Source organism: Eleginops maclovinus, chromosome 11, assembly GCF_036324505.1.
Source record: "Eleginops maclovinus isolate JMC-PN-2008 ecotype Puerto Natales chromosome 11, JC_Emac_rtc_rv5, whole genome shotgun sequence".
In the NCBI taxonomy this organism is placed as follows: domain Eukaryota; kingdom Metazoa; phylum Chordata; class Actinopteri; order Perciformes; family Eleginopidae; genus Eleginops; species Eleginops maclovinus.
The window spans coordinates 22,284,400-22,309,087 of record NC_086359.1 but is presented as its reverse complement, the minus strand read 5'-3'; the positions used below and the strand labels follow the sequence as shown (position 1 = coordinate 22,309,087).

General features: G+C 44.4%; 2 protein-coding genes across 5 annotated transcripts in view; one reads left to right on the top strand and one right to left on the bottom strand.

Annotated features, from left to right (window-relative positions):
- Nucleotides 1-24,688, top strand: part of LOC134872427 (transcriptional regulator ATRX-like) — a 49,231-nt gene that overhangs the window by 18,075 nt on the left and 6,468 nt on the right. Inside the window, exon 29 of one of the 4 annotated variants that reach the window (XM_063895715.1) lies at nucleotides 6,090-7,051. The exons of the other annotated variants lie outside the window; for them this stretch is intronic. Coding sequence (XP_063751785.1) covers nucleotides 6,090-6,327 — 238 coding nt within the window. The 3' untranslated portion in view covers nucleotides 6,328-7,051. Of the gene's footprint in view, nucleotides 1-6,089; nucleotides 7,052-24,688 lie in introns of those variants that run through there. 4 annotated transcript variants of the gene reach the window in all.
- LOC134872428 (uncharacterized) lies at nucleotides 6-4,404 on the bottom strand. The gene is made up of 2 exons (XM_063895717.1): nucleotides 3,014-4,404; nucleotides 6-1,737 (listed from the first exon to the last, which is right to left on the bottom strand). Exon 2 carries the CDS (start codon nucleotides 1,682-1,684, stop codon nucleotides 302-304), a length of 1,383 nt encoding a protein of 460 aa, XP_063751787.1. The 5' UTR covers nucleotides 1,685-1,737; nucleotides 3,014-4,404; the 3' UTR covers nucleotides 6-301.

Sequence of the window (24,688 nt, the reverse complement as noted above, 5' to 3'; positions counted from 1 at the left end):
ACTGATTTACTTTTCAAACAGTTTTAATAAATCAAATAATTCAACAATTTCAACATTTCAATAACTTTGAACTTTGTTCATCAGAAATAAAATGGCAAATTAAATACACAGATGTTAATAAAACCAATAGAAAGTTATATCAAGTAATATCAAAACAAGTAATCAAAAACATTAACTCCTACATGAAATGATAACTTAAATCAAATAGAAAGAAATAAACAAAGTGCATTTGTATCTCCAAAGTACTTTTTAGTGGGGTTTAAGTTATCAAAACTAGATTCAAAAAATGAAACAAAGTGCTCTATTTTTTCCTCTTTTTTCCGGGTTCTGAGTCATCCGAACTCTTCCTTTTTCCAGAGGTAGTTGAGGCTATTGAAGAGGATTTCTTGGCTGGACCATGAAACAGAGAAAATAACTTTGGTTGCCCAGAGGATGCAGTGGATGGCCCAGAGGAGGAGGCAGAGGGCCCAGATGAGGAAGCAGAGGGCCCAGATGAGAAGGCAGAGGGCCCAGATGAGGAGGCAGAGGGCCCAGATGAGGAGGCAGAGGGCCCAGATGAGGAGGCGGAAGGCTTATTAGTTGCCCCAGACGAGGAGGCAGAGGGCCCAGAGGAGGAGCTGGATGGCTTTTTAGCTGCCCCAGAGGAGGTGGTGGAGGGCCCAGTGGGTCGAAAAGGTCTTGTTTTTGCAGAGGAGATGGTCTTTGGTGAAGGTCTGGTTGGTCTAGGTGAGGCAGCTGGCCTAGTGGAGGAAGAGGATGGCCCTTTTGATTTCTTCGCCTGGGTCACTATTCTGTTTGCCACCGCTGTAGACCTCACCCTCATGGCCTCACTCATCCTTTTCTCCCTCATTCCCTGTTCTCTTGCCTTCTTTTTCTCTAGGTGGAGTTGGTATGTTTTATAGGAGGAAAGGCAAGAATTCCTTAAAGGCTGGTCAATTAACATTGTTGAGGCCGTCCACTTCCTGGCTTTCATTGTTGACTTAATTATGGCGAGGCTCTCATACGTTTCCACATTCATCCTGCACCTGTCTGCCTCCAGTATGTCATCCATTATGTTGAAAGACCCCTCCACCAGCGGGCCTGTGAAAATTGAAAGAAGGGCTTTCACAAGTTTGATCAGGGTTGGGTATCTCACACCTCTTTCTGAATTTCTTAGAAGTGCCACCTGACTCCACCAGTCCACATCCACTCGGCTGTTTTCTTCAACATAGGTATTGGCCAGAGGTACCAGGTCAGCATCTATTTGGTATGCACGAACCTCCTCCCGCAGTGGGCCGAGTGCTTCAGGTGGAACCACATTAGGCAAGGCCTTCCCTAATGCCATGAATGCTGAACCTAAGGAGTCACACTGTATGAGGGATGGGGTCAGAGCCGAGAGTGAGGTGACCATGTGGTTGTCGAGGGGAAGGTTTTTGAGTAGAAACTCTGCTGCCTTCATGTAGCCCTCTCTGAGGGAGTTGTACAAGTTTCCAACCCACAGTGTCTTCGCCACACGGGCCTTGGTCATGGCAGAGTATCCATATTTTCCAACACACAGGGATTTGTTAGGCAGCTGTAACGCTGCATCCCGTACATTGATCTTGAGGATCTCTTTGACACTCAGGGGGATAGCTCCTGGCTTCATGAATTTGCTTAGCAGCTCTCTTACCAGTGCCAACATTTCAACATGCAACAAGTGCACCATTGGTTTCTCATGTTGCAGTTTTTTCAGAAATGCCTGAAATGTTGGAAGGACACCTGTAAACATACAAAAAACATTTAGGCATGTTTCCATTAGTTGTAATTAAAACTTAGAACAAGACATCAGTTACTACTATGCAACTAGGTAATTACAGTACAGTTACTAACTATACAATGCTGTAAGGAATTCTCTTGAGGTGGATTACTTTTGTTGAAAAATAGACCTAACTGTTCCATTTGCACCTTGTCTTAACTAAAAAGCTATGCCATCCAGGAGAGCTGGGCCATTACCACCAAGTAATAAATAAATGTATGTAAACTAGCCATGGATTTTCCTACTCATTCAAGATACCTCTGAACAGGTCAATCAAGACTGTGAGCCTATCAAAATCTGTGAATAGCACAGAGATGCGTTCCTTCCGGCTCTGGTTTGTTTGGGTCCTGGATGCTGTGGCCTGTTCTCCTTGCAGAACCTCTATTCTGGCCCTTTCCTGAGGCGAGACCTCGTGCCTTTCAAGGACTTGTTTGAGTAACTTTCTGGAGTGCACACACACACACACCCACGTTATGCTCCCTCTTATAAAACCATATGGGGATTAAGGCTGCATGTTATAACATACAGCATTATAGACAATACACTAATACATCCCTATTTTATTTTTTTAATGAAAAAAAAAACTGTCAGTAATGCAATATTTTTATCATATCATCATACAGCATATAGCTGGCAGTTTCATGTGTTGCATTAACTACAGCAATACTATAAAGCCGTTATAGCCACTATTAAAAAAAACAGCTTGATTCTGCACTACAACACATTTTCTCATAAGGGAAGGCTATAGGCCAGAATATAACACATGTTCAAAAAAAGAAAAGAAAAAAGCTCCTTAAAAAGGAAGGTCGTTTTATTTTCGCGCAAGACAAAATAGTTATATATCAACTATCAATCCCAACGGGGTGCTGCTGAATGACAGCGCAAGGGATAAGACGCGGCTCGTAGGTGTAGGTTTCGGATGTTGTCAACATTTAAAAGCACGCATGTATGCCAGGTAACCGCACGGGTGAGCAAATAAAGAGGACCTCTGCTGTGTACTCTGTGTTATTTTGTGAAGAGTGCTCATAGAAACGACTAGGCTAAAACTACACAAGTCCCGACTTTGTGTCCGACTTTTACATTGGGTTTCGCCGCACACAAAGACAATCGCAATTGTCGTAAGGGGGGGTCTCAGCCGAGAATCGGACACGATAGTCGCGTATTTTGAGCCAGGCTGAGAGGCTATACTGTGACAAATACGATTTAATTCACACACATTTTTAAATGCTTTGTACCTACCTGTATTTATGCTCTTCGCCCGGATCCAGTAGGTTGTAGTAGTGCACAATCAGGACATCCAGGAGTTCTCTCACCCTATTGCACACCTCCAACATCTGCAGGAACCTGTTACTGATGGGCCTGATCAAGCTCTTCGGTGTAAGATGGAGTAATCTCTGGAATTCCGAAAATATTTCTTTCTGTTTCGGAGACTTCTCTATGTCATAAAACACATCCGAGCAGAAATCTTCCACCTCTGCCTTGAAAGGGCTCATCATGGCTTTTGCACCGTTAGAAACCATATGGACTGTGTCGCCAGATATATCCAGCAGGTGCGGGTTCTCCCTGCGCAACTGTGTCTCGAGACCGGACTTCTTTCCCCGCATAACCGCACAATTGTCCAGTAAAATACTGGTCACCTGCTGCAGCCCTAAACCATAGGACTGCAGCACATCCTTCAATTCCTGGGTAAGTGCTGCAGCATTGGCTATGTTCATTTTTCGACTAGCGAGGTGTTGCGTTTTAACAGCATTTTCCTCATTGTCAAAAAAACGAACAAGAACATTGAGGACTTTATCCATGTTATTATTGGTGGCCTCGTCGACGTTCAGGGAAAACATGTTGTTTTTCAGTTTGGTGGAAATTTGCCTTTTAAACTCAGGTGTTATCCCGTGAGTGTTGAAATAGCTGGCCAGCTGATTTGAAATGGACATTTTACTTAGTGCAATTTTATCTTCCGCTACTTTTTTACACAGCTCGACCAGGGGTTGTGATAGCGTGAAGGAGAGGTCGTGTTCTGCGAGAAATGCACACACCCGTATTTTTAACTCACACACACGGTCAGTTATGGAAGCCGGTACATCAGATGTTGTTGTTGCTCCTGGTAAACGCGTCGTGTGTGGGACAGCACGAACAGCAGCTAGGTGACGAGGGTCTGATTCGTGTTTACGAAGAACCTTTTTGCCGCTGGATGCATATATTAGCCTCCTGGAGCACAGCGTGCAGAAGCAAGCGCCTGTCTCACTCAACTTCTTACACCAACTGCTAAATGGTTTGCCATCTCGTCCAATCTCCTCCAGCCATACCCAGCGCCATTTATTTTTCAGACCTTTATCTATCTCGAGGGTATTTTCCCCTGGTTTCATGTACTGCATCGCGCCTGCTCCTATGCCCCTCTCTCCATTAACTACAGTCACAGCCTTCGTAGTAAGAGAGTAGGCCTATCTGTGCTACAGTTTAGTTGATCGAGGCGCGTTGTGTTAAGGCCCGCCCCGTTTTGCTTCTGATTGGCTAACACTGTTTAACATCAGAACTGGACAGCGGCGCTTCTTTCCTACCATTGGCAGAGAACGAACAGACTCGAAAGCCGTGGAGTTATCGCGTTTTGGGTTTAAAAAAAAATATATATATTTTTTTTTTTTCCACTCCAAGTGCTGCAGGCCGGAAATCCGGCCCGGGGCCGGAATACTTTAATCCATGCCCTCAGGTAGCACGGCGATAGACCGTAGTGTAACACTTACTACCAGTGTAGTGAAGTAGAGTTAGTTTGGACCAGTCTCTAGGTTCGTAGGGAGCAGTTGTAGTTAAAACAGTAGCAATAATAATTGAATAATAAGACACACCACAGACCATCAAGTAGTTTTAAATGCCGGCTTGTTTAGAAAAGTTTAGAAAAATAGAAAAGTAGAAATTGGTACCATAAACAGACATACAATATATACAATATTCAAATAATTTGCATTTGAATGCAATTGGATCCAGTAGAAACAAGGTATTCTAATTAGGAAATGAAATGAGCATTAGTTTCACTTTTAATCTATTTTCGTTCAAGGAAATATTATTTACACTTTTAATCTATTCAGTTCAAGGGAATATTATGTACACTTTTAATCTTTTCAGTTCAAGGAAATATTATTTACACTTTTAATCTATTCAGTTCAAGGGAATATTATTTACACTTTTAATCTTTTCAGTTCAAGGAAATATTATTTACACTTTTAATCTATTCAGTTCAAGGAAATATTATTTACACTTTTAATCTTTTCAGTTCAAGGAAATATTATTTACATTAGATCACAATTAAAGTTGTTCTTAATTATGTATCTAGTTTTATTTCAAGAGTTAATTCAGTTTATGTTCAATAATACTTCAATAATAATTCAATATAGCTAATAATCAATAGTTAAGATTAATTATCTAAATATATTATTTCAGTATTTCAGTTCTAGTTTTGAATCTTAAAGCGATCCAATGTAGCATTTGTACCTTAAAATAACAGCTTGAAAAAAATTGAGCGGCTAGAATGACTTTTAATATGACGATTTGCCTCTCTTTCATGCCCATCGGGGGTCTGAGGTGAGATAACTGCGCTATGTAACTTTGCTAGACCGGGCCGGGAGATGAGCGGAAGTACTTCGACTTGCTTTCTGGCACACCTACCGCAATAACAAATAGACCCCCTCCACGCACCCAGGTATAAGGAGAAGCAAGCGCAGCATTGTCAGTACATCATCATGGCAGAGGCACCGAAGAAAAAGAAGACGTTGACTGATGAAGCAAGGAAGAGAAAGAGAGAGGCCGACAGTGTCGTAAACGTACATTACCTCCAAGCCTGTAGGGGGAGCTCCATAATGGGCTTTTTGACAAGTTCCGTTGGATCGCTTTAATTGAATCAAATAACACTATATCAAAATATAACTTCAATCTAATAAGACATCAGTCATGCTATTTATCTCAACAGGCCTATTTTAAATCAATGGGTCAAGTTTCATTTTGCTAGTTGCTAGTTATCAGCTATCTAAACCAGTGAGCTGGAGTTCTAGGTTCTAGCAGATTTAAACTGCATGGCATAACCAGAAAACATTAGCATAGCAATCAAAGAAAAATAACACATCCGGAAAATAACATTCACAGATACTATTCACAGTTCAGCAAATTCAAAACAACATTCAACCGTCGTGAATGTATTTCAGCTTGACGTTAAAGTTCGTTACTCTGCATTCAATGCAGTCAATGGATGCTAACCACGTTGTGCAGTCCGTGTGGTGTGAATGAATCCACCCTTACCGCATCCACGTTGGCTAATATCTCACTACAGGAATCAACTTGTGGTCGAAATAACGATGGCACCAAACAGTCCTACCGCAACTCTGATTCGAGCGATGTGTGTTCTCCTCCGAAATGCAGAAGAAGCTGGAAGATGCCACTCGATAGTGGTTCAACTCTCATTGGGTATAGCTCGCCATCTTGTCTCATCAATCGTAATGTGGCTCGTCAATCGTAACGTGGCTTCAGAACTCCCAGACTACTCGACAATTTCTCAGTCCAAAAAATAATATCAAAGTACAAATAAAACACAGTCTATCTCTATAGACGTAACGGTAACACAAAACACTTTCAAAAATGGAAAATAAAGGCTTACACAAAGTTTGTAGTCTATTGCTCACTGGTTCGATTTCAATAGCGATTTCTATAGCGTCTTGCTTCTTGAAAAGTTTTCTTCTTCTGATGTTTCACGCGTGAACAAACGTTACAGCCAATCTGATTGGCTGAAACAACTGTACTTCCTTAAAGTGACAGGATATCTATTTTAACTTAGAAGCTTACAGGATGAATTAACATGAATGAATCATTACTTTTAATCCTATTTATCAAACTAAATCATGGGCTTTTTATTTAAAATGATGAAATTATGTTTGATAATTATTCTTATTTATTAACCAGTTAATAACCAGTGTCTATTTTCACCTGGGTTACAGTAGCTATACTGCAGCATAATAAATCTCCCATGCAACTCCAAATATCAGCTCTAGAGCCCCCACTCTGATTACCATCAGAGAAATATTCCATTAACAGAAATACCCGAACTGTACCTGAAACGATTGTCAATCTGTATACACTTTACTTTAATAACATGTCAACTTAATAACCACAACACATATTCCACGACTCGGTTCAAAACAAAATAAATAAAAGTACCCGGGATTTTAGTCAGTTATGGTACCCTTGTTGGCGCGCTAGATTGAGCTCATATTCCCTCCACACGGCCGATCCATAGACGTATCTCCCCGATGAAACAATCCCGCGTAGTCCTCCTGTTGGCCCAATGTCCTTCTTCTGTCAACCGGCAGCAGGCACACGAGTCTCTTAAGATTACATCTATACTGTTCAACTCATAGATATACAGTCTATGGTTCAACTACTAAACAATAAACCCGGACTCCGGACAACGCAGCTAAACACGAGGCTAATTTAGCCGTTGCTACAGTCTCGCAGTTTTGCATAGTCTTGTGAGTTTGTCACCAAATGGGTTCCACGCTCTTCCCCCAGGCACTCGAACACACAACAGCACTTACAGCTTATTGTTAACATTAGTAACCCAAAATAAATAAAATCGTTTTCCTCCGGTCTTAACTTCTCCGTCTTTGCCTCTCTCTCTTTTTCGCGCCTCTCCGACCTAAGTCTTCTCAAACCCGGTAGGTTAAAACAGCCTTTCTCAAAGTGGATGCCGCGGCACACTGGGGTGCCCCCCGACTGTGTCAGGGGTGCTGCCAAAAAAATTACGTATTCTGACATAAAAAATAAAAAAATCCCCCCCAAAATTTGTTTTAAAATTTGAATACATAAATACATTATTGTACCTACTAATGGATTACTAACATTGTAAATTAATAATATTTTTTATTTAAAAATAATTTAAATTAAAAAATCTGACTCACGGACCCGCCCACCGGGGTCAGATGCCAGCGCAGCGCATTGTTTGATTTAACCGCGAAAATACATTTCATTTCAAAAAGAGTAAGGAACAAGCAACAACAGCATGGATCGTTTTTTTAAAAGAAAAGCCCCACAAGAACCGCACATGATTGACTGTAACATGGAGCCTCAGCCTACATGCGAGCCTTCGCCCACCAGCCCTGAGTCTGCATGAAATGTCACAAAGGTAGACGCTAACAGTAAGGCTAAAAAGAGGACATACAATGACAGTTACCTCAAATTTGGCTTCGTCAGTACTGGGGATCCAGCATGTCCTCTCCCTTTGTGCTTAATATGTGGCATGAAACTGTCAAACGAAGGGATGGTTCCGAGCAAACTTAAAAGACACCTGACCACTAATCATCCATCACTTGCTGACAAGGATGCTGAATATTTTGTTGGAATGAAAAGTCAGCATAGCCGTCAAAAACAAATGATGATTAAATCTGCAAAAGTCTCAGAGAAAGCACTGGAAGCTAGCTACCTCGTAGCTGAAATAGTGGCTAAAACAAAGACGCCCCACACTATTGCAGAGACTGTAATTATGCCAGCATGTACAGCAATCGTGAACAAAATGCTAGGGCCTCAAGCTGCAAAAGAAATAGTATTCTGCCCTAGCCCTTACGTGCTTGGAACAGTTCGGCAGATAGATAACTAAAAAGATGAGTGAGGCTCCAGAATTTCCTTTGCAGGGAGTTTTACTGAAGTACAGCATTCAATCTTTCCGTAAAACTAAAAGTAAGCACAAAACATAAAATTACCATGTGTCAAATTGCTACACAAAATCACCACGAGCTACATACAAAATGATAGCGACGAGCTACATGAAAACGATAGCCACGAGCTACATGAAATTAGCAGGCTAGTTACATTAACACCTCTCAATACAATAGCACCGTTTAAACAACTAACAACTAATTTGCTCGACATGCTACATAAATGAATATATTATAATATAGTATATAATATATTTAATGGATATTTAGTATAGCAACAAACTTACGGACGTCTCTACTCCTGGGATCTGACCGTGGGAACTACTTGTGCTGAACTGAACTCGTTATGACTTACGAGGCGAAATAAAGGCACTTATGGTGCAATACCGAGGTAAACCAGTAGGTGTCCTTGTTACAGGGAAAACAGCTTTGGCTACATAACATCAGAAGCATAATAGATAAAGACAGAACACTCCCCGTCTGGTATAATTACTATTATATCACTACATTCCCTTTAAATGTAATTAATTATCATCTCTGGAAAGAAGCAAAACAACATCATTAATGGGTCTCAGATATTCTTTGACAGTCCCTTAATTTGCAGTTTTGACCATGACCTTTCGAACCCTGTTGTCACTGCTTAGGATGGCTTTTGTGACAAGTCCCATTGGCCATTCATTGCGTTTCACTTGACAGTCTTTGAGTAGGACGACGTCGCCTTCCTGAAGGTTTGGCCTGTCCTCTGTCCACTTTCTTCTCGGTTGTAGAGTTGCCAAATACTCCTGCCTCCATCTTTTCCAGAATGAGTCAGCCAAGCTCTGGACCTGTCGCCACTGACTTTTGTGCAGATGATCCATTTTAAAGTCACCTGGAGGAGCAGGAGCTACGCTTGCTTTCTGGGTCAGTAGCATTGCAGGTGAGAGAACCTGGGGTACCTCCGTGTCGGATGAGATGGGTGTTAAAGGTCGAGAGTTCATGATGGCCATGGCTTTGGCCATAAGAGTGGTCAACACTTCGTGTGTGAGTCTTGTGGTGGTGTTTTTCAACAGAAGCCCGTCAAGGATGCGTCGTGCGACTCCAATCATTCTTTCCCATGCTCCCCCCATGTGGGAGGAATGTGGTGCGTTGAATGACCAGGTGCAGCCTCGATCTTGTAAGAAACCTCTGATCTCTGGGTCTTCTGTGTTGATTTGCATCTCTCTGCAGGCCCCGACAAAGTTTGTGCCTCTGTCTGACCGTAGATGTTGAACTGGCCCTCTGATTGCCAGGAAACGACAGAAAGCATTGATGAAGCTTGAAGTGGACATTGACTCTATCACCTCCAAGTGAACAGCTCTGGTGCTCAGGCAGCTGAATATGACGGCCCATCTTTTGTTCTCTGCACTGCCACCTCTGGTTCGGCGTGTCACAACGCTCCATGGGCCGAAGACGTCGAGCCCTGTGTGTGTGAATGGAGGATCAACAGACACTCTGTCTGCTGGCAGATCTGACATTTTCTGATTTTTGAGCCTTCCTCTCATCTTCCTACACATTACACATTTGTGGATCAAACTAGAGATGCGTTTTTTACCTTTGACGACCCACAGTCCTGCACTGAGTATTGCGCCCATGGTAAAGTGGCGGCCTTGATGTGCTACTTGACTGTGGTAGTGTTGAATGAGCAGATTGGTTATGTGATGATCTGGTGGAATGATCAGAGGATGTTTTTCTTGATCAGAGAGGTCAGCTGCTTGTATTCGACCACCCACTCTCATTAGTCCCTCACTGTCGATAAAGGGATCCAGTCTCTTGAGTGAGCTGTCCTGTGACACACTTCGATGTTGTGCTAAGCTTTCAAACTCATTGTTGTACACTTCTCGCTGCACCGCTTTGATGAGTGTAGACTTTGCTTGTGAAAGTTCTGTAGTGCCAGGTTTCATGCAGTAATGCCATTTTTTACAGGTCTGTGTGTCTGAAGATTGAGAGAATGACCTCGCCACATGGGTAAGTATGGCAATAGCTCTCACAAGAGATTTCCAGCTTGAAAAGCGCTTGAATCTGTGTGTGCCTAGTGATGAGTTTGTGACTTTGGTTGCCAATGCAGTTACCTGGGGCCGAATTTCCACATCCAGATCTGGGTCTATGAGCTGAAAATGTTCCATCACACTGTTTTCTACTGCATCTGGCTTTTTCTGGAACGTGCGCTGTAACGAGGACAGCCTCTGCGCGGCCTGCTCCTTGTTGTTCGGCAACTGTGTCCTAGGTGAGCGGAATGGCAATGGCGCCACCCAGTGGTTGTCTTCGTCACGATACACACCCTTGTCCATCACCTCCAGGAAGATGTTGTCTTCAATCGACAAGGCTAGTCTTTCGTCGTCTGCATTTCTCAGGAAAATGTTGTCTCCGAGGTGGTCTGGGTCGATAACGGAAGTGCGTGAGTGACGAGCGTCAGATGGTGAGTCGGGTAAGCACAGGAGAGAATGATGGCCTACTCGCTCTCTGACTTGGATGCTTTTAGTGCACGGTGTGAAGAATGAGTTTCTGCCATTAGAAAGTACATGGGTCTTGTAGACATTGACTTCAGCTGGCTGATGGGCTCTATCAAGGCAGATCTCGCCTACAATGACCCAGCCCAAATCTAAGCGCTGTGCATACGGGGTGTTATGGGGTCCATTGTACTGCTCACTTACCTTGTGCACACTCAAGACGTCTCTCCCTAGGAGAAGAAGGATCTGAGCATGAGGATCTGGAGGTGGTAACTTGCCGTGCACAGGAGAGAGATGAGCAAAGTGTTGAGTGATGTCTGCCGTCGGAATTTCTGACTTGTCGTCTGGCATTGTGTTGCATTCGATGAGGGGAGGAAGTGCTACTGTAGATTTTCCATCGAGTGACTCTACTGTAAAGCTGCATGCCTTTCTCCCCGCCGTCTCAACTGTGCCTGAGCATGTCTCCAGAGTGTAGGGAGAGGGGTCACCTTCAATGCCAAACAGGTCGAAGAACTGTGTCTTGGCCAACGACCGGTTGCTCTGGTCGTCCAATACTACATATACATGCTGGGCTTTTCACGCTGTTTTGAGGGGTAAACTTTCACCAGACATATTTTGGAGCATGACCTGGGCTGAGGAGAAGTACCACATATCTCTGTGCATTTTGACGTGACATTGAGTGGCTGCTCATTTTGTTCTGATTCACTTCTGGTCTCTTCAGATGACCAGGGGGCGGGACCAGGATGTAGGGCAGATACATGCCTTTCACTGTCATATTCTCTGCATTTCACGGACAGCTTGCAGTCTTTTGCAACATGTTTAGTGGAGGCACAGCAACGGTAACAAATGGAATTTTCTCTGAGATAGGCTTTTCTGTCATCCAGGTGCTTAATCCTAAAGGCTCGACACTTGAAGAGGGGGTGGGGCTTGTTATGGATGGCACAATGTTTGTCTGGCTCATTGTTTTGTTTGTCTGACTGGTTGCTGGGAAAGTTTTGAGTTCCTGCTGACACCTCAGTTTTCTTGACGAAGATGGACGGTTTGCTATTCATCTTGACTCTGTCTGTTTTCATGCTGTTTGAGCAGGTGGGTGAGGAGAAGACAAAACTCGGGTCATTTCGAGTCTTTGCTTGCTTGCAGACAAACTTTACGAAAAAACTGAAAGGCGGAAAGGCTACCTTGTACTCTTCTTTGTATCTGGAGCCTTGTGTGACCCATCTTTCTTGAAGGCTGTATGAGAGTTTTTCGACAATGGGGTTCACACCCCTCGATGTGTCGAGATACGCAAGCCCAGGTGTTAGGCCACTCTCCTTGCAGTCCTTGCAGACTCCAACTCTTGCAGCAGATCCCCCAGCTCTCTCAGTTGGTGAGGGTCTTTGTTTGAGATGCGAGGAAAATCTTCAAGCCGTTTCAGTAGAGCATGTTCGATGACTTCCGGGCATCCGTAGCAGTCTTCTAGGCGCTGCCATATGATCAACACTGCTTTTTGTGGACTTGTGACATGGACTGACCTGATTCGCTTGGCCTGAGTGGCAGACTCCGGGCCAAGCCATTTGACAAGTAGGTCGAGTCCCTCTCTCCGTGTCAGGTTGAGGCCCTGTGTGATGCTTTGAAAAGACGTCTTCCATGCCCAATAGTTCTCCGGGCGATCGTCGAATTGGGTCAATCCTGAGCTCACCATCTCTCTTCTTATCAAATAAGTGGCGAAATCAGGCATTGGGGTTGGCGCGTCAGTGTAGTCATTTGATGTTGCATGAGATGGGGGGCTTGGGGGGTACCTGTGTGGTGTTGGACTGTTCTGCTGGCCCAGGTAGTCTGCTCTGCTCAGCTGTCCGTGGTTGATTGCATGAGGGCACGGTCGAGGAGGATGTTGCGGCTGAGGAAGAGGCAGTTGAGTGGTTGTGCGAAGAGGATGACTTGGTTCACCGTGAGTCTGCCGTGATTCTGGAAATGGCTGTGGAGCGTGTTGCAATGGAGTGTTCTGCACATACTCCCTAGTGCGCTGAGCTCTGTCTTCATCTCCCAAATCCAGGCGCTGTTCGTCTTCCCACTCGGCCGCAGCTTGGTAGACGTCTGCTTCTCTGGACGCTGCTGTTGCCTCCTTCTCTAGCTGTAGCATGCCAAGGTCAGCTTCCACCTCTGCTTTGCGGCGTGCTGCTTCAGCTAAGAGTTTCTGCTTCTGTTCTTCAATGCGCGCTTTCTCCCTAAGCATAGCAGCTTCCTTCTCAGCATAGGACATTTTGACTTTTAATGCCTCTGCTTTGGCCCTTGCTCTGGTGGCAGCGCTGCTAGCTGTTGATGCGCTTGTCCTAACTGATAAACAACTTACATGAGACCTTGTTTCTAAAGTCATTTGTGCTTTATCTTCTTTCTCTTCTTCCCTCGAATCCGCCATTTTGTAGCTGTGAGTTCCGATTCTGACAAGCTGAGAGCTAGGAGGTTGCTCCGTTGTCTTCACCCGCTGTGTATTCGTCCTTTTACTATTCTGCCCTAGCCGTTACGTGCTTGGAACAGTTCGGCAGATAGATGACTAAAAAGATGAGTGAGGCTCCAGAATTTCCTTTGCATAGAGTTTTACTGAAGTACAGCATTAAATCTTTCTGTAAAACTAAAAGTAAGCACAAAACATAAAATAACCATGTGTCAAATTGCTACACAAAATCACCACGAGCTACATACAAAATGATAGCGACGAGCTACATGAAAACGATAGCCACGAGCTACATGAAATTAGCAGGCTATTTACATTAACACCTCATATTAACAACAACAACTAATTTGCTCGACATGCTACATAAATGAATATATTATAATATAGTATATAATATATTTAATGGATATTTAGTATAGCAACAAACTTACGGACGTCTCTACTCCTGGGATCTGACCGTGGGAACTACTTGTGCTGAACTGAACTCGTTATGACTTACGAGGCGAAATAAAGGCACTTATGGTGCAATACCGAGGTACACCAGTAGGTGTCCTTCTTGTTACAGGGAAAACAGCTTTGGCTACATCAGTGGTTCCCAAACTTTTTCTGCTGGGACCCCCTTTAAGACCTAAACATATTTTGGAGCCCCCCCATAACACCGAAACTTTTAGTTTCTTGAAAATGTATTTTGAAATTCACGCAAACAGTACAAATAAACAATAAGGGCATAATCACCATTACAAGACACTTCAAAATAACATTTATTCATGTGTTTTGTGTGCAACAGCACTGTTTTAACAACTTTGCAACTGCAACTTCTCTTCTTGAGTGACAAAATAACAAAAAAAGTAACTTACATTTACTTTTAAATTGTACAACTTTGAACCTATTTCATCTTTTTAACATCTGCACTGAATTTGAAAAAATACCCCAGATTTGTTTTTTCATAAAATATTTCATACATCTCAGTGACTAGTGTGGGCTTGCTTTGAACTGCAGATCTTTTCAAATCGTGGTGGCAACTGTGAGATGGCCACCCTCAGTTCATTCTCAATGTCCAGCTTTGACCTGTATTTGGTCTTTATGGAGGCCACTGCAGAAAAGCCCACCTCACAAAGATAAGACGTGGCAAAAGGGAGTAATACTGCCATTGCCTTTCCACCCAATAGTGGGTAGTCCTCCTCCACCCCAATCCAAAATGCAGTCAGTAACTTGGCCTGAAACTGCAGTTTCAGTGTGGAGTCTGATGTGATATCAATGAACTGCTCCTCTTCAGCAGTGCTGAAGTCAGTAGGTGCGGCTGCAGTGAAGGGGTCTAGGATCCAGTCATATTGTGCTGAATCCTTCACTGAAAAATACCTCTGAAAATGTTGTTGTAGGGCAGAGATGTGTGCTCTCATACAAGGCACGATTGTGTTCTGAATGTTGTTGGATTCAAGAAAAGCATGAAGGTTCTGAAATGAGTCTATGTTTCCCTCCCCAATTTTCCGCTCCCACATTTCCAATTTCCTTGAAAATGATTTTATTTTATCTGCAAGATGCGGAAGGTGGGTGTTGGTTCCTTGCATCTGCAGATTTAGTTCATTTAATTTCTGGAACATGTCACTGAGGTAGGCAACTTTCGTAAGAAAATTTTCATCACTGTAATTAACCGCGAGGTCATGACCCTCCTCCTCCAAAAAAATCCGAATTTCCTCCCGCAGCTCAAATACCCTGGACAGAACCTTCCCACGTGACAACCATCGCGCTTCGCTGTGAAACAAAACAGCTGTGTGATTGGATCCCATTTCCTCGCATAGCGCAGAGAAAAGTCGGGCCTTAACAGGGCGCGTTTTGATGTAGTTCACTGTGGCAATGACGTCCGTCATCACCTCGTTCAATTCGGGACTCAGCTGTTTAGAAGCCAACGCTTCTCGATGGATCATACAGTGAGTCCAATGAACGTTGGGCGACACACGCTTTATGAGGGCTTGGAGCCCGTTGTGCTTCCCAGCCATTGCCTGAGCCCCATCTGTACACACCCCAACACAACCCTCCCACTTCAGATTGGCCTCTTGCAAGTAAGTGTCAATTACTTTGAAAAGTTCATCAGCAGTGTCTCGCGTTTTAAGTTTTTTGCAGAACAACAGGTCCTCTTTCATGTCCCCTGCAGCAATGAATCGGACGTATGTGATTAATAAACAGTCCTTGTTGCTGTCGGTGGCTTCATCCACCTGCAGAGCAAACCGGGTGCTTGCACGCACCATATCGTTGACCTGCTCCGCTATGTCACTTGACATATCAAGTATGCGTCTCCCAACAGTGTTGTTAGAGAGAGGAATCACTTTTAACTTGTTTGCTGTTGCCTCGTCAATCATAGTGGCAACCATATCGATAGCACTGGGCAGTATCAGTTCCTCAGCTATTGAGTGTGGTTTTTTGCACTGTGCGACACGGTAGGCCACTTTATAGGAGGCAAGCTGAGCATTGGCAGGGACAGACGCAGATTTTACGAAACTAGTCTGTTGGATACGACAGTTATTTAATTTTCTCTGAAAGAAATCAGCCGGCTTGTCTTTATGCTCAGGGTGTGTGGTCTTCAGGTGACGTTTAAGCTTGCTGGGTTTTAGACTGTCAGCGGCTAGCACTCTTAAACATAGAACACACTGCGGTCTTTCCTCACCACCTACCAGCGTACTAGGGAAGCCCAGCCCGATGTACACCTCGTCATATCTCCTCGTCTTTTTCTGAGTCGGAGTGCTTGATGGCTCGTACTGTAAAGTAGGCTTACGCTTGATTGGACCCGCTGTTAAAAACTTTTCCATTTTAAAATGTTCAGTTCTCAGACTCACGCATGGCTACTGTTATCAAAAAGTTTTTGGGAAACGCACCCCAGGGTGAGTGGTCCGTTAGTTAAGGTGGTATAGGCTCATGGTGGCATGTAGACTAAACAACTGTATTACGTGCCACCTTAACAACAGACGCGGTTCTGCAGTTCACGCAAACCGTACCCCTCCCCCGCGACCGGGGTCGCGACCCACACTTTGGGAACCACTGGGCTACATAACATCAGAAGCATAATAGATAAAGACAGAACAAATAGCAAAGGTCCCACTGTCGAATTCTACAATAGGGAGGCGAATCAACGACATGTCAGTGGATATTGAAGATGTGGTTTTGGGGAAAATCAAGACAAGTGGACATTTCTCTTTACAACTTGACGAGTCAACAGACGTGAGTGGACACACGCAGCTCTTGGCAAATGTTCGGTTTGTGGATGGGGACCGTGTTAGAGAGAATTTTTTATTTTGCAAACCGCTACCAAACAAAACGACAAGAGAAGACATTTATCGTGTGACAACTGAGTATCTTGAAAATGGAGGATTGAGTTGGAAAAACTGCATTAGTATCTGTACTGATGGTGCGGCTGCAATGACTGGCTGACTGACTGAGCGGCATTTATATCCAATCCTGTCAGATGGACAGTGCCATGCGAGCCCAAGGGTTGGCTCCTGAGGATCAGCCTGGTTAGCCTTTAGCCACAGATCACATCCCTCTGATCTGGCATCAGATGGTAGGTGAGCCACCGTCTCTGGGTGATTGCTGGCCCACTGCCTGATCTCAAACCCACCAGCAGCAAGAATCTGCCTTGTGTTGTCAATGAGCTGAAATAGTGGCTAAAACAAAGACGCCCCACACTATTGCAGAGACTGTAATTATGCCAGCATGTACAGCAATCGTGAACAAAATGCTAGGGCCTCAAGCTGCAAAAGAAATAGCAAAGGTCCCACTGTCGAATTCTACAATAGGGAGGCGAATCGACGACATGTCAGTGGATATTGAAGATGTGGTTTTGGGGAAAATCAAGACAAGTGGACATTTCTCTTTACAACTTGACGAGTCAACAGACGTGAGTGGACACGCGCAGCTCTTGGCAAATGTTCCGTTTGTGGATGGGGACCGTGTTAGAGAGAATTTTTTATTTTGCAAACCGCTACCAAACAAAACGACAAGAGAAGAAATGTATCGTGTGACAACTGAGTATCTTGAAAATGGAGGATTGAGTTGGAAAAACTGCATTAGTATCTGTACTGATGGTGCGGCTGCAATGACTGGCAGTGCCAGAGGTTTCATTAGCAGGGCCAAAGCGCAAAACCCAGACATCCGAACAACCCACTGCTTCCTTCACAGAGAGGCACTTGCTGCAAAGACGCTCCCAAAAGAACTTTCTGACGTACTGGACAGAGCAGTGGATATTGTTAATTTCATAAAGGCGCGCCCGTTAAAGAGCCGCCTGTTTTCCATTCTGTGCGAGGAAATGGGCGCAGAGCATCAGAGCTTGTTGCTACACACAGTCGTCTGATGGTTGTCGCGAGGGAAGGTTTTGGGCCGATTGTACGAGTTAAGAGAAGAACTCAGAGTTTTCTTGACAGAAGAGAAAAATGCATATGCAGAGCTGCTCGCAGATGAACAATGGTGCGTAAAACTCGCGTATTTGGCTGACATCTTTAAGCACCTCAATGAGCAGAACATTAAAATGCAAGGCAAAGAAGAAAACCTCCTCTCCTCATCTGACAAACTGCGTGGCTTCAGATCTAAGCTCACGCTCTGGCGTTCCTTTGTGGGACAGGGCAGGCTGGATATGTTTCCCCTGTGCAACGTCTAAACATGTAAACAGCAGCACACTTTCTGCCCTCATAGCCCAGCATCTGAAATCTCTCGAGGAGCGTTTTAGTCATTATTTTCCATCGAAATCTTGCGCTCAGTTTGACTGGGTCCGTGATCCTTGGAGTTCAAGCGCACTGGAGAGCGCAAAGGACCTGTCACTGCCAACGCAGGAGCAACTGATGGAGATCAGGGAAGACCGCATATTGAAAATGAGATTTGGTGACATGGAATTGGACAGGTTTTGGATATCAGTGGAAAAAGAGTACCCAGTGGCCTAAAGTAGCGCTGTTGCTCTTTTGCTACCCTTCTCCACAACTTATCTGTGCGAACTGAGCTTTTCAAGCCTGACATACATCAAGAACAAGTACAGGGAGCGCCTGAGGACTGTGGACCAGGAGCTCCGTGTCTGCCTCTCATCCATCCCTGCTAGGATAGGGCGGTTGTGTGCGTCGCACCAGGCTCACGTCTCCCTCTGATGGTGAGTCAAAACCCCTCCTCTCTCTCAATTGCGGCTTGTTTGTGTAAGTGTGAGAGCGTGCCTGCGCTCTGCGCGCACGTCGACCTCTCTCTCTCTTCCTCTCTCATTGTGGATTATTGTGTGTGTGTGTGTAGGTGCGCGGATGGCACGGATGGAAACACGGATGGAAACAAGGACTATGATGACACTTTTTAACCTGCATCTTTTTCTTATCTTATTCATTGTATCTAATTTTATTTATTTGTTGTCATGTCTACCCCCTTTATTTTATTTTAACTGCATCCTGCACTTCATTTGAGTTCTCCTGGTCTCAATTTGTTGTTGAGTTCTTGCTTACTTCTTGTGGTTTTATGACATTTGTGACTGGTTTATTGTTTTGTGAAGCACTTCTGTGTTTTTAAAGGTGCTGCTAGATAAAGTTCCTATAAAGTTGTTATTATCTTTATTATTATTCACAGTTCGTGTTGCACTTTACTGTCCCGTCTAAATAAACAGGACATTTGCATTTATGTTTAGGCTATGCAGTTATGCAGTGTCGTTTTTAATCATATTTTACATTGGGGTGCCTTGAGATTTTATGCACTTTTGAAAGGTGCCCTGACTGAAGAAAGACTGGGTTAAAACACTGAACTCAGATTTTTTCGCTATATAACTGACACCGCTACCAACCAATACAAATGAAAAGTTCAAGGACTTCTAAAACATAGGAAATATGACAACTTATCGAATAACTGACACTGAATGTACTCTTCTTGTAACTTGGTGACGAAACAAAACGACATGTCCATACACATATGTGGAGGACACGGTGCGTGCAAAGTTTTGGTTGTGCTGCAGCTTGATTTCCTATCCTCTGTAAGAAGGGTCGAACGACTTGTGAGGAAGAACGGCTGTCCACAGGCAGTTCCAACTTTAACAGACTTTATCGCAGGGTGATGAACTGAACATTGATGTAGGTTTAGGGTGTTATACAGGGTGTGTTCTTTCGTGTGGGTTTGTGTGTAAATGTGTGTGAATGTGTGTGTGGTCTCTGTAACATAAAGATGAAGCAGAAATCAGTAAACAAGTAATGTAGAGGGATGATACAGTTGTCATCTACATTAAGAAAAGGCACAATTGGCTGGCCTATGCCGCCCTCTATTGGCCAAAGGCCGCAACAGCATAGCACCGACATATGCTATTACACGAGGCCTAACTATTATAACATAAACACATAACAAAGTACAGGAATGCACACGATTCTATATAATAACTGTAGTGTACATAATAATGCTTACATTAGCCCTGCACTTAATGGGTGATAGCGTTATACATTAATACAGGCTGTGCTGCCACGTGCTCCGCATGGCAAGGCTAGCTGCTATGGCTAACTAACCTCATTTACGGAGTTAGCGGGGTAATTGCGGACATAAACTTCCTGAACACTCCACTGGACAAGACTTCATGCACTTACATTTTTCATGCACGCACACGCATGTCCACAACACACAGACTCCGCCAACACTATATCACAGTTATGCGGTTATAACACAATAGTGACAGTCTGATCGCCATCAGTCTCCTTGCTTCCACTGAACAGCAAGTGCACGTTGCGAAATTGCGCCACATGGTTGAGACCAGACATGTGGACTCGAGTCACATGACTTGGACTCGAGTCAGACTCGAGTCATGATTTTAATGACTTCAGACTTGACTTGATCAAATTCGGCATGACTTACGACTCGACTTGGACTTGAATACTATTAACTCGAGACTTCACTCGGACTTTGCCTCTTTTACTTGTAATGATTTGACATGCCTCGAGTCAAAAGCTAAATTTCCTGATCATGGACATCCTTCCCTGCAATGCGAACCTGCAAGCCCCAAAGACCGCAAAGTGAGAGAGCCGGCAGGCAAGTGCGAGCAATGCAATCATGTGGTGGATTTTGGCCTTTTTGGATTGGATCAGGGACCTAACCAGCGTGATTGGATAATCCCCGGGTTTCCCCTCATTAATATTCACGATTTCCCCGGATTTCATCTACGGAAAAGATGCAATTGTGCCACGGAAGGGAAGCCTAGTCGAGAGCTGTCCGTCTGGTCTGCGTCTGTCTCTCTCTGTCTCTCTGTCTCTGTCTCTGTCTCTGTCTCTGTCTCTGTCTCTCTCTCTCTCTCTCTCACACCCTTACATTTGGAGGCACAACCAGAGAAAAATAAATGTTCCTGATGACTGTACCCGTATTTTTCTCTCAACTGTACTGATTTCTGTTGCACAGATGTTGTAGTTCTGCACAGATGTTGAACACACTGTTGTCAAAGTTGACTTTACAAATGCTATTCATCTTAAGTTCATCAGACATCTTCTTATTTTCACACACACACACACACACACACACACTCACACACACACACACACACACACTCACACACACACACACACACACACACACACACACACACACACAGTACATAAATACACGAACACACTCACATACAGTACACACATACCTGCAAACTAGTCACCTTTCGGCGAAATTCGCCGTTTTCAACTCAAAATATGTCATTGACGTGAATCGTGTAGATCCGAAGAGTTTTTTTTTTTTTTTTGGGGGGGGGGGGGGGGGGGGCTGACCGACGACTGACCGACCAACCATAGACTGTATAACCGACTGTATAATGAGCAAGAAACAAGTTTGCTATCTTCACAATAAATAAAATCTTTGTTCAAATGACTCGCGTTCCACGACCACCGACCAATCATAAGCAAGATAAACCACAGCGCGTTTTTTTTACCCATCGGTCCCTCTTGGAGTGGAGTGCTCAGTAGTCAGCGAGTGGTTCTTCTGGACAATTTTTGGGATACGTTACAGATACAAGTTTTGAGGTAGGTCTAGTTGCAGCTAATCTGGCAAAAACATTGTATGCTGTATAATTTTAACGTTGCTGAAGTAAAATTATTTTAGCCAAATAAAGTGTATTAACATGCTTAAGCTTATCAGCTTGTTAGGTTGCTAGCTAACCTCAGTGAATTGTGTCAAAGTTAGCCTAGCTAGACCAGTTCTACGTCACCTCGTTCAATGCGAAAAGAAGACGTTTGTGAAGGCTGATCTCCACAGCATCCGTCCTGTTACCTGATATTACTGACGGCTGTCATTGTGGTCAGATATGAGAGGGATGAAAACGAACACGTAATGAACAAATACACATCCCTGTGTGGTTTAGTGAGTAGCTAGTAGTGGTGCAACGGATGATCCGTGATCCGTTCGGATCAATTATTTCGGTTTCGCATTCATCAACTTTTTAGTAGCTACGAAAAGTTTGGAGTTACGAACAAAATCTACAAACGCTGGCGACCGTGTGTAGAGTTTGTTTACAGTAAGCACATATAACGCTTCACTGTTGGAAATGACAGTATTCATATTGCGCTGTGTTATGTACACAAGACGCAGATGCCTTTGAAACACGCGATCTAAAAACGAAAACATATTTTATATGTAGTAACAATTGTTGGCAATTGGCAGGTTTAAGATCCAGATTAGGTTCATGGTTGTGAATTATCTATGTAAATCGACTCTATAGATAACACGTTCATTCTACATGTTGAATGATGATAGCGTAATACAAATATAGGCTATACATACAATGACAAAACTGCCGTGGGCTATATGTTATCCGTATCCTTTGTTAAAATTAATGTGCAATAGCTCTATGCCAATGGAAACAGAACGTGCGCATTACATATGGACCAATGCGACACGTTCATTACGGCCGTGGACCGATAAACACTCAGTAATGTACGCACACCAACCGGCATTTGCGTGTTTAACACCTTGTTTAACACTGGCGTTACCGCCGCTTAACTTAAATAATGAAGAACTGCTTTTAATTACGACTTGGCCGAGATCTTAACGTGCTGTTCATGCGTTTCCCATGAATAGCCTACTACTATAACTCGGAGCGGAGCAGGATATAATGCGCATGTGCGACGTTGCTAGGCAACGTGTACAAAGGCTGGGGGGACCCAGACCCCCCTACAACGGTTTAGTTTGTCACCTTTTTCAGCCCTTCTGAGTTTGCAGGTATGTACACAAATAACTAAGATTAGGGAGGTGTACTCTGTCTCTCTCTCTGTCTGTCTGTCTCTCAAGCGCCTACCCCCAGCACCTTTCATTGTGTGTAGTCATGCTGCTTAATTGTTATGCAGATTAAACATTGTTTTATTGAAATATTAGGTTTCTTTGTGATTTAAGCAAAATGTTGACCTACTGTAACTGGCATCCACTGAAGCATCAATGCCAGTTACATGCATCCACACAGTCCATGCCTCACTAGTCAAGGCGCTTTACCAACTTTAGGATGACAGTGGTGCCTTCCGTGCTCATACATTTCTAACCCACCATTCACACACAATACTTTGAAGGTCTTTGGGCGCATGCGTATATACAGATATATAAAATATATGCATAGTTTAATCTGTATGTATAAAAAAATACTGAAGATTAGGTTGATATGTTGAAATTGTGTGATCGTTAGTCTGATAATGGCATTATTAAGTGAAGAGTACATGATGACTTGTTCAGGACTCGAAGAAGCTTGGGACTTGGACTCGACTTGGCTTTGGTGTTACTTGGACTTGGACTCGACTTGCCCTTCTCTGTCTTTACTTGGGACTTGACTTTGACTTGACTGCTGAGACTTGGGACTTACTTGGGACTTGCCAAACAGTGACTTGGTCCCACCTCTGGTTGAGACCACTTGTAATTCTGGCTAGGGGTCACATGGAATAGTCCAACTAACGGGGGAGTTTTATACAGCCGCCCCCTAATGTGCACAGCACATTAGGATCCCGTAAAAGTCCCTGTTACTATGACTGCATCCTCAGCAGGCATCTCCGGCAGGATGACGAGTTTGGCAACGGAGCGGCGATAGGTGTGCTTCCCTATAGCCACGTCTGCCACCCTGATCCGTCCATCAGGGCTTGGCATCACCTGTTTGACTCTGCCCACAGGCCAAAGAGCATGTGGCAGTTGTGAGTCTACAACCATTACCACTTGCCCCACTGTCAGATCTGGAGTGGACTGCTGCCACTTCTGACGTTGCTGCAGGCTTGGGAGGTAACGCTGGGTGAACTGAGTCCAGAATTGGTCGGCGATGACTTGGCTGTGTCTCCATCTACGTCTGCCGAGAAGCTCTCCTGGTCCATATGCTGCCTGAGGGAGAGAGGCATCTCGCCGCCCCATGAGCAGCAGATTTGGAGTAATGGGATCCTGATCTGCGATGTCGGATGACACATAGCCAAGCGGCTTTGATGTCTGTTTTCTGGGAGCGACACGCGATCAGGCCATGACAAAGGTGGTGTGGACCACGTCATGAGAAGCCTGCAGCCGCAGATATGCCACTGCTCCATAAGCACGCTCTGAGGCGTCGCAGAAAACATGCAGCTGGATTGAGCGGTTTTCAGTTTCAGGTGTGATGTAGCACCTGGGAATACTGACGCTAGGCAGATGGTGAAGCTCACTAACCCACTCCTGCCACTGGCGAAGTAGCTCATCCTTGATTGGCTCATCCCAGCCTGTCTCCTTCTTCCAGAGAGACTGCACAAGGACTTTAGCTTGCGTGGTGAAGGGCGTGATGTAGCGTAGTGGGTCATATTGTGAGGCTAATATCCTGTAGACGTTGCGCTTTGTGGCGTCTGCAGATGAAACTGGGCGGCATTTATATCCAATCCTGTCAGATGGACAGTGCCATGCGAGCCCAAGGGTTGGCTCCTGAGGATCAGCCTGGTTAGCCTTTAGCCACAGATCACATCCCTCTGATCTGGCATCAAATGGTAGGTGAGCCACCGTCTCTGGGTGATTGCTGGCCCACTGCCTGATCTCAAACCCACCAGCAGCAAGAATCTGCCTTGTGTTGTCAATGAGCTGTTTAGCTTGAGTTGCTGTAGGTAGGGACTGAAGGCAGTTGTCAACATAAAATGAGTGCAGAACTGAATTCACAACATCTTCATTCTCTTCTCCGTGGCTCTGTACGTGCCGCTGGAGGGCATAAGTGGCGCAACAGGGGCTGCATGTTGTCCCAAAGGGGAGCACCCGCCACTGGTAAATGTCTGGGCTCCGTTCCCTCTCCATGTCTCTCCAAATAAACCTTAACGGGGGCTGATCCTGTGGAAGAAGGCGCACCTGGTGAAAAATGCATTTGATGTCTCCGCTCACAGCCACAGGATGT

What these genes read in the sequence shown, in the direction of transcription:
- LOC134872428 (XM_063895717.1), bottom strand. Translation starts at nt 1,684, where the DNA reads ATGGTGCACTTGTTGCATGTTGAAATGTTGGCACTGGTAAGAGAGCTG.